This window comes from Marmota flaviventris, chromosome 1 (assembly GCF_047511675.1).
Source record: "Marmota flaviventris isolate mMarFla1 chromosome 1, mMarFla1.hap1, whole genome shotgun sequence".
In the NCBI taxonomy this organism is placed as follows: Eukaryota; Metazoa; Chordata; class Mammalia; order Rodentia; family Sciuridae; genus Marmota; species Marmota flaviventris.
The window spans coordinates 25,567,859-25,577,689 of record NC_092498.1 but is presented as its reverse complement, the minus strand read 5'-3'; the positions used below and the strand labels follow the sequence as shown (position 1 = coordinate 25,577,689).

The window sequence follows — 9,831 nt, the reverse complement described above, 5'->3', positions numbered from 1 at the left end:
CTTTATTAAAAAGGGGTAATGATTAGTAACCACCTCAGAGTACAGTTTAAGTGACACAATGTATGCACACACAGGGCAAAACAATGACAAATATGCATGGTAGTTCCTCAAAAATATAGTCTTAATCTGTATTATGATCACTGTTACTCAACAAAGACAATTCAAGCTGACACCCACCAGCCAGCAACAAAACGACTCACTTAAAACTTTAAGGTCCCTCAGGATGCACCTGGAGCCTAGCTGCTTTTGTGTCTGCATATACTTGACCATATATAATTGGAACTGGATCCAATAATTACCTATATTCAACTGACAGAAGTCTGGAGAAACTTCAAAAAATTTTAGAAAGACCTGGTAAAATGAGATCATTGATATAAGAAAATAGCTTGAGTCTAATGCTTAACAAACCAATATCAAGGAGAATCAGGTTATATTCAGTGCAAATATTATTATTACCAAGTTCAAAAGAGTTCATATGTATTTAGTAATTTTGAGCTGTGGATCTCAAGCTCTTCCACATCCTAAGAAAATGACATATTCTAACCTAAAGTTAAAATAGACTACTCACATTTCTCTTCTAATAGATTGGTACCCACTGCCTTCATCACATCCCCAAAAGATTTCTTTCCACAACACGGGCTTTCTTGGTTTTGATATTAATAGCTTCCTCTGTGTCACACAGGCTTAATGAATGAAATATTGTATCAATATAAAAATAAATAGAAAATTGAGTTTAATTCATTGTGTGTGTGTGTATGGGGGGGGGGTTGTTTGTTTGTTTAACTTGTAAAATACCTTTCAGAAAATGATTTCAAAAAAACATTTTACAAGGTCTTTTTTGTATAATCCATCGAGGGAGAACATTACAAAGAATTCTCTTAAAAAAATAAAATGGTCTATAGTCCATAAAAAAATATAGAGAAAGGATTAAAATAAGCATCCAATGAAATTCAAGCCAAACAAGACCTTTTAACCTAAGGCACATCCCTTAATATTTCTAGCCTAGTGTTCTTAATTGTAAACTGGAGAAAAAACTAGTTCCTAGATGATCTCTTTGGTTCCTTCCAGTTCTATAATCTGATGAGAATGACATTTTCTCCCCATTTCTTTTTTTGTAACTCTGGCTGTACTTCTGAACCTCCTCTAATAAACTTCACCATCGGGTGGAAGATAAAACAAACTCAAGAATTCCATTAGAACATCTTTTGAAGCAGGAAAAGTGTCACCTACTCTGAGAACAGAACTGAGTACTCTGTCATGTTCACTGTGCCCTATACCTTTGGTGGGGAAGAGGAAGGATTTGGGATGACAAAGTGATGGTGGTGCCTAATGAATGTGAAGCTTGTTGGTCATTAATGCATAAGAATGAATTTACCTTTCACCCTGCCCAGTCACCTAGAATGACCTTGAGTGAATGGAACACAGGAAGACAAGTCTTTACCAGAAAGGAGTGATAGAAGAGAGATGACTAGTAAGATTCCTAAGGATGGGTCACTTTCAGCACCAGGGTGGAAAGCTAGAGAAAAAATTGCAGGGAGCCTATTGGCCAGTATGCAAGAGGGTAAAATGAACAGTGATTGACTGTGATTACTCAAAGGTTCTCAGAGAGCATCTGTTCTTCCCAGCCTCCTTTTCAATATTAAAACATGATTTATAGTCAAGGTGCACATAAGCACACACTTACGTACATTCACATATAATACCTATTGAGCACTTAGTATCTTTAAAAAAAAAATTAGGAATCCGAAGTACTTTAAAAGAAATACATACTTTATGAATTTACTATGAATACTTGAAAAATAATAATATGCATATCTGAGACAAATAGATGTCATTTTCCTTAACAGATAGACATGGCTGCACATTCCTCAGAGACACCAATATTCATGGTGATGAAATTGGTTGCCCTGTTTGTTTGTGCATTAGTAATCCTCATCTTAAGTGTAGAGGAATGTTATCCTCTCAAGGACAGCCTGCCCCTCTTTCACAGTTATCCTAGAGCGACTCCCTGCTTATGTGAGAAAAGATGACCTTCAATAGCTCCCTATTGTCTGCATGATTTCACTCACACGTTTTAGTAGGACTAAAACCTTCCTCCCCTATCATGGCCCCAGGCACACTCACCTTTTCTGTCCCCTCCAGCAATTTAAGTACTTTTGAGTATCTGTCTTTTGCACCTTGCATCTACTTGCCTCATCTGAGAACTCTCCCACCCCTTGTCACCTGAGCTAGTTGCTTCCTTGTGCTCTTTCAGCTTTGGGGTGCACATTATGATCACAGATTTAAATACTGTACCCATTGTACTTTGCCCTCCCCTAAAGTTGGACCATGCCTTTTTGATCTTTGTACCCTACCACCTAAGACAGTGCATACATACATCAGGGTGGGTGCTTGGTAAGTATCTAAAATAATGAATAGTTAAAGAGTGATTGAAAGTAATTACAGAAAAGTATCCTGAGGTAGAGTCTAATCAAAGGTCAAAAATCCTTAGTAGAACTAATAATACAATGGCACTTAATTGGTAAAACTAAGTCACATAGTTAAGCCATCATTTAAAATAATCAAGGAAAACAAAAATGTGTCTGCTGCGGTGGACAGGGTTGTTTGGGAATTCGAAAGGGACTGTGCCATTTGCTTTTTTCTCCCCCAGACTTTGTTGTTTGTTTGTATGTATGTTTTAAACTGGAGTCTTCAGTTGTGTGTACTGGCAAAAGATCATGCCGCAGCTCATCCTGTGAAACCTAAATGATTAGGTCCCAGGAGTTCCCATCAGAGCCCAGAGCATCCCCCCTCCGCAGCCAGCAGGGTGTAGGAAGGTTCCTAGTATCTCTCTAGGGGCTCAGGCAGGTCGCCAGCGCAGCTCTGGCCCGCGCCACCTCTGAGGGTCTCAAAAGCCCCCACCATCTCCGTCCTTGAGTTCTCAAGTTTTTCTCTCTAAAAATGTCATGGATAGTTTTCCTTTGCTTCTGTTTCTTACTTGATTAAAGAAGAAAAAAAGAAAGTTTGACTTCAAGAGGAATGATAGTAACAGAAGGAGCGTCTGGCTTTACTTTTTAAATTCCATCAAAGTTTGTGTTGTGTTGTTGTTTTTCTTCATTTGACAGCGATCCCGTGAACTTCTCCTTCGGGGAAATGGCGCGTCCAAAGCCCGCCAAGCCCAACGGGAGAGCTATACGATTTATTGGAGCAATATTTAAAACAAAACCCCGACAGAAACAAACTCAAAAGAAACCGTACTCTCCATAAGTCAGAGGCATGTGTTCTGATCTCAGCTCTGGGTTTGGCTGTTTTTTAACCAGTGTTAAGAACAGGATTTTTACACATGAAAATGCATAAAAGAAAAGCAAAGCTAAATCACGCAGTCCGCCGGACTCCTATTCATTATCTCTAGCAGCATATGGGACCATTCTCCTACTTGTCCTCGCCTTTTCTTCCGCAAAAGCAAAAGCAACCAAGCCTGTCCCGCTTCCTAGCAAACCCACTCTTTGTGCCTGAGCAGTGCCTGTGCCACCACCACACTTCCTCCTCCTCCCGCCACCTTCTCCCCCTCCTCCTCCCGCCTGCAGCCGGCTTTTGGACTGGCAAGTAGGCTGCTGGCTCCCTTTGCGTCGGAAAGCGGGTGCCGCGATTGGGCGACGGTCCCTGAGCCTCCAGTTCCGCGTCGGTTTCAAGGCTCCTCCCTCCTGGTGAAAGACAGACTGCGGGGCGCCTGGAAACCGGTCGGAGGGCGCGCTAGGGAAAGGAGAGGGAGCGAGTTGAGGGATTGACACAAATGGTCAGGCGGCGGCGGCGGAGAAGGAGGCGGAGGCGCTGGGGGGAGTCAGGGCCGCTGGGTTGCGGAGAGTTGCGCGCTCAACGGGGCCGCCGCCACTAACGCGGCGCCGCCAGCCGGGAGCTAGCGAGCCAAGGGCCAGGAAGGCGGGACGCGACCCCGGCGCGCCCGTGCTACCCGGGCTCTCCCGGCGGCCCGCGCTTCATGAACCGCAAGTTTCCGCGGCGGCGGCGACGGCTGCGGGACGCAGAGAAGCAGCCCCGGGAGCGGGCCGATCGCGGCTCGGGCTCGACGGAGGGCACCGGCGAGGAGATCTCCTTGGTCGCGGGAGTAGCCACCGCTGGCCGTGCCACTGCCAGCCCCTGCCGAGCGGCGCCAAGAAAGGAACCGAGAAAGTATGGCTGAGGAGGAGGCGCCTAAGAAGTCCCCGGCCGCCGGAGGCAGCGCGAGCTGGGAACTTTGTGCCGGGGCGCTCCCGGCCCGGCCCGCGGAGGAGGGGAGCGGGATTGCGGGCAGCCACCGCCGTCCCCTAGCTGGCCCCGGGCGCTTGGTGCGCCGGCTGTTACTGCTGCTTTGGTTGCTGGAGGCTCCGCTGCTGCTGGGGGTCCGAGCGCAGGCGGCGGGCCAGGGGACGGGCCAGGGGCCCGGGCCCGGGCAGCAACCCCCGCCGCCTCCGCCTCCGCCTCAGCAGCAGCAGAGCGGACAGCAGTACAACGGCGAGCGGGGTATCTCCATCCCGGACCATGGCTACTGCCAGCCTATCTCCATCCCGCTGTGCACGGACATCGCATACAACCAGACCATCATGCCCAATCTTCTGGGCCACACGAACCAGGAGGACGCGGGCCTCGAGGTGCACCAGTTCTACCCACTGGTGAAGGTGCAGTGTTCCGCCGAGCTCAAGTTCTTCCTGTGCTCCATGTATGCTCCTGTGTGCACAGTGCTGGAGCAAGCGCTGCCGCCCTGCCGCTCCCTGTGCGAGCGCGCGCGCCAGGGTTGTGAAGCGCTCATGAACAAGTTCGGCTTCCAGTGGCCAGACACGCTCAAGTGTGAGAAGTTCCCGGTGCACGGCGCTGGGGAGTTGTGCGTGGGCCAAAACACGTCGGACAAAGGTACCCCGACGCCCTCGCTACTGCCAGAGTTCTGGACCAGCAACCCCCAGCACGGCGGCGGAGGGCACCGCGGCGGCTTCCCGGGAGGCGCCGGCTCGTCCGAGCGAGGCAAATTCTCTTGCCCGCGCGCCCTCAAGGTGCCCTCCTACCTCAACTACCACTTTCTGGGGGAGAAGGACTGTGGCGCGCCCTGTGAGCCGACCAAAGTGTATGGGCTCATGTACTTTGGGCCCGAGGAGCTGCGCTTCTCGCGCACCTGGATCGGCATCTGGTCGGTGCTGTGCTGTGCTTCCACTCTCTTCACGGTGCTCACGTACCTGGTGGACATGAGGCGCTTCAGCTATCCTGAAAGGCCCATCATCTTCCTGTCCGGCTGTTACACCGCGGTTGCGGTGGCCTACATTGCCGGTTTCCTGCTGGAGGACCGGGTGGTGTGTAACGACAAGTTCGCTGAGGATGGGGCGCGAACGGTGGCGCAGGGCACCAAGAAGGAGGGCTGCACTATCCTCTTCATGATGCTCTACTTCTTCAGCATGGCCAGCTCCATCTGGTGGGTGATCCTGTCCCTCACCTGGTTCCTCGCGGCCGGCATGAAGTGGGGCCACGAGGCCATCGAGGCCAATTCGCAGTATTTTCACCTGGCTGCCTGGGCTGTGCCAGCCATCAAAACCATCACCATCCTGGCGCTGGGCCAGGTGGACGGTGATGTGCTGAGCGGAGTGTGCTTTGTGGGGCTCAACAACGTGGACGCCCTGCGTGGCTTCGTGCTGGCACCCCTCTTCGTATACCTGTTCATCGGCACGTCTTTCCTGCTGGCCGGCTTCGTGTCGCTCTTCCGCATCCGCACCATCATGAAGCACGATGGCACCAAGACCGAGAAGCTGGAGAAGCTCATGGTGCGCATTGGTGTGTTCAGCGTGCTGTACACTGTGCCAGCCACCATTGTCATCGCCTGCTACTTCTACGAGCAGGCCTTCCGGGACCAGTGGGAACGCAGCTGGGTGGCCCAGAGCTGTAAGACCTATGCCATCCCCTGCCCTCACCTCCAGGGAGGTGGAGGTGTCCCGCCACACCCACCCATGAGCCCTGACTTCACAGTCTTCATGATCAAGTATCTTATGACTCTGATCGTGGGCATCACGTCGGGCTTCTGGATCTGGTCAGGCAAGACACTCAACTCCTGGAGGAAGTTCTACACGAGGCTCACCAACAGCAAACAGGGAGAGACCACCGTTTGAGACCTGGGGACTCAACCCACCCCCCAAAAAAGCCGGCCCCATGGGATTCATGCCTAGCCTGGTTGACTTTCGCAGCCTCCTTTTAACAACACAGCTCCTGCAAACGCTTCCGTCCCTGGGGCAAACGGACTAGAGGGCCCCACTGCCTGAGGGGTGCAGATCGACCTCTCTTGCCCTCACACTCCGGTACCAGGACTGTAACGCTTTTATGATTGTAAATAGCCTGTGTAAGATTTTTGTAAGTATATTTGTATTTAAAGACTAGCGATCACGCGGTTTTCTTTTTAAAAATTTTAACTGTTTAGGGCGGTTTAACCATTTGAGGCTTTTTTTTCCTCTCTCCCCTTTTCCGAGGACCGCAAAGGAGGTAAAACCAGAGCAGTGTTCCTGCCCATCCTCCTGCGCCCCTCAGTGCCGCCGGTGCACAAACCTGCTGGGGCGCCAGCGAGTTCAGCGGGGGTGCGGCCGAGCTGAAAGGCTGGGGTCACTTCCCGGGGCCTCCTTCAGCCTTTCTCTTCCTTTCCTTGCTTGGGGTGGGGCCCTTATGGTACCAAACTCCACAAAGCTTCCAAATCCGGAGGTGGGCCCCCGCCAGTTCCAATTCCTCCCTTTTTCAGTGATGGATTGCAAAGGCACATCCCTTTGACTCTCTGAAGCTCAATTTTTGAGAACCTTCCCTCAACTTCATGGGGTCCCAGGAGTGTAGGGTGTAGACGTTGGCAGTCCCAGCCTCCCTCCACAGTCGCTTCCAACATCCAGACACTCCCTCCTTCCACCTAAGTTGGTTAGAGGATGAGTAAGATAACCAATGCCAAACTTTTTTAAGTCTAATTTTTGATGGATGAGCTCATTTCATTCTCTAGTGTCTAAGACCTGGTATGGGTTTGGCCAGCGTCATGGAAAGATGTGGTTACTGAGATTTGGGAAGAGGCATGGAGCTTTGTGTGGGTTGGGAGAGACTGAAAGTGGGGTGGTGGTTACAAAATGTTAATTCTAATTGCATACTGATGCCTGGCAATCTGCCTTTCAGAGTGAGACAGCCTGCCTTTAGATTTTACCCTTTGGTAAAATGGAAACGTTGAGGTCACCTGGAAAGCTTTGTGAAGGAGTGGATCTTTGCTTTCCTTAACAGGACAGCAGAACATTAGCAGAATATGAAAACTTGAAGGAGATTTCAGTGTAATGGACTTCCTCAAAATGAAGTACTATTTTCTTATTTTTAATCAAATAATAATTAGACTTATATCAGAAACTTTAAAATGTAAAAGTTGTACACTTTCAACATATTATTATTATTATTCTGAGGGAGGAGCAGTCTGCACGACTAATGATAACCTAGTAAGATTTCAAGAGGTATAAGAGAAGGAATAATTGAGGGGCTTAGCTCCTGAAGGCAAACAAAAATATGGGCATGCATGCTAAAGGGAAACCATGTGCAGATCTATTGCATTAAATCTTGTGTGCTCCTTTTTGGATTTACAAAAATGTGTCAAATGTAAATCTTTCAAAGCCATTTAAAAATATTCACTTTAGTTCTCTGTGAAGAAGAGGAGAAAAAGCAATCCTCTGATTGTATTATTTTAAACTTTAAGAGTTTATCAAAATGCCGGTACTTAGGAATTGAATTTATCTATGTCTGTCATAACCTAAAATGACATTGCTCTTTGAATTTGGTATGCATTTATTCTGTTCACTATCACAAAATCATCTATATTTATAGAGGAATAGAAGTTTATATATATAAAATACCATATTTTTAATTTCGCAAATAAAAAAAAATCAAAGTTTTGTACAAAATTATATGGTTTTTGTGCCTGAAGATTAATAGAGATTGAACTGTCTGAACTATCTTTACATTTTATAGTGTTTCATAACTAATCCAACATTATAAAAATTTAGGAATACAATGAAAAAGCATATCTTTAAGCCTTCAACCAGTCCTTCCAAAGAATAACACTATTTGCATTATTGTGATTGACATTTGTGAAGTCCCAAGAAAAGATCTGTTTTGTTAAGAGTAGAAATAGAAGTCTGAGAATCACATCTTTATTCAAAGAAAATTATTAAAAGATAAGTAATTTTAATATTAAAGCTTTTTTTTTTCTTTCAAGGGGTAAATTGACATAACATTTTATAATATGGAGGTCAATTTTTAAATCATCACTTTGACGTGAATTTTATGAGGTATTTTCTTATCTCTTTCATAATCTTGGATTTTCCAAAACCATAAACAGGCAATCAATAAAGGGTTACTGACTATATGTTTATAAGCATTTTAAAACAGCAGTCAGGTTTATGTCTGTTTTGTTGTTTGCTTCTGAAGACTCCATTTTTATATTGTTCAAGGAACCTTCTCCTGAGGAATTTTCTAGTTGGTCTACTCTTGGAATTTATATATTGTGTATGAGTTCATATATCTATATATACACATGCATATAAGTATACACATTAATTTAAAAAATATAAATGCACAATTTACTTGTCATTTCATAATACAGAAATAGTATTATGAGAAATGAAAAATTACAGATGGAAAACTTCAAATACCTTTGATAAAATTATCTTTATTACATTTTCCAATTAAAATATTTTTCGATAAAATAACAAGGGACTAAAATGAAGATCATTGAAACAATATAGCTACTTTTGTGGTTATAAGACAATTTTGTAGAAGTCATCACATCTTTCATTTTTTAGACAAATTTTTAAAAACTTAATTGAAAATATAACATGATTTTAAGTAGCAAAATACAATTTTGATCTTTTTTCTGTGATATTAATGTAATATAGTAGATATCTGAATAAGTTTTATTGTATAGTTACTCACATACAAAAATAACAATTTTTTTGGCCAAATTAAAAATGTCTCCCTACTAGGTAGTTCAATTAGATAATTTCTGGGAAAAAGAAAATTTTAAGACTATTGGTCTTTAACCAAGGAGTAAGTGTCAAGCAGTCTTACTGTAGATGTCCTTAAAATGATGTTATTATAAATTAGATGGATAAAGCTTTTATATGCTAGATTTAAATAGTTTCAGAACACATTTTAAAATCACCAGGCTGTTTTAAGTTGTGTGGCATATAAAAAAAAAAGTTGTATTTATTTATTCATGTTGTTGTTTCTTTTAAAAATGATGGCAAAATAGGGCTTGCCTGAAAAATCATAAAGCTGCTGGAGATACTGCCCCATTAGCATGCTGTTCCCATAACAAACACTATTTTCAGATTATTTCTTTGCCTGTTTCGTTTAAACCAGCTATTGATTGGAGTAAAATTTCCCCCTTACAGTGTACTTGATTTAGCTTTTGGTGTAAATGTGTGTGTAGTATGAAAACTACTTAATTTTTTTTTTCACTTAAACTTTGTGGAGACAAAAAAAAAAATCATATATATATTTATCTCAGAGCCATTCAATGTCAAATAGCAAGAAAGCTGGGCCAGATTTTTCAGCTTGTCCTGCATAGTCATTTGTCAGCCTGAGTTGACAGTCCTGGTTCTTTTGTCCCCACTATGAGTACCAAAGCCTTCCACTGTGGTTGGATTCTTCCTAAAGTCCAGGTTTAACAAGGAAAGGAAACCACAACGAAGTGTTAGTGGCCAATTAAGAAAAAAATAAACTAAATCACACATCATTTTAGGACTGGGATCACTTTCTTGATGCCATTTTTCAACCTTGATACACATTTTTTTTTCCAAGGCTCCTTATTTA

General features: G+C 44.7%; 1 protein-coding gene across 1 annotated transcript; it reads left to right on the top strand.

Annotated features, from left to right (window-relative positions):
* Positions 1-3,713: 3,713 nt before the first annotated feature.
* On the top strand, positions 3,714-8,705 carry Fzd1 (frizzled class receptor 1). Its single transcript, XM_027956124.3, has one exon. The coding sequence runs from the start codon at positions 4,170-4,172 to the stop codon at positions 6,120-6,122; it is 1,953 nt and encodes a 650-aa protein (XP_027811925.1). The 5' UTR covers positions 3,714-4,169; the 3' UTR covers positions 6,123-8,705.
* Positions 8,706-9,831: the final 1,126 nt, after the last annotated feature.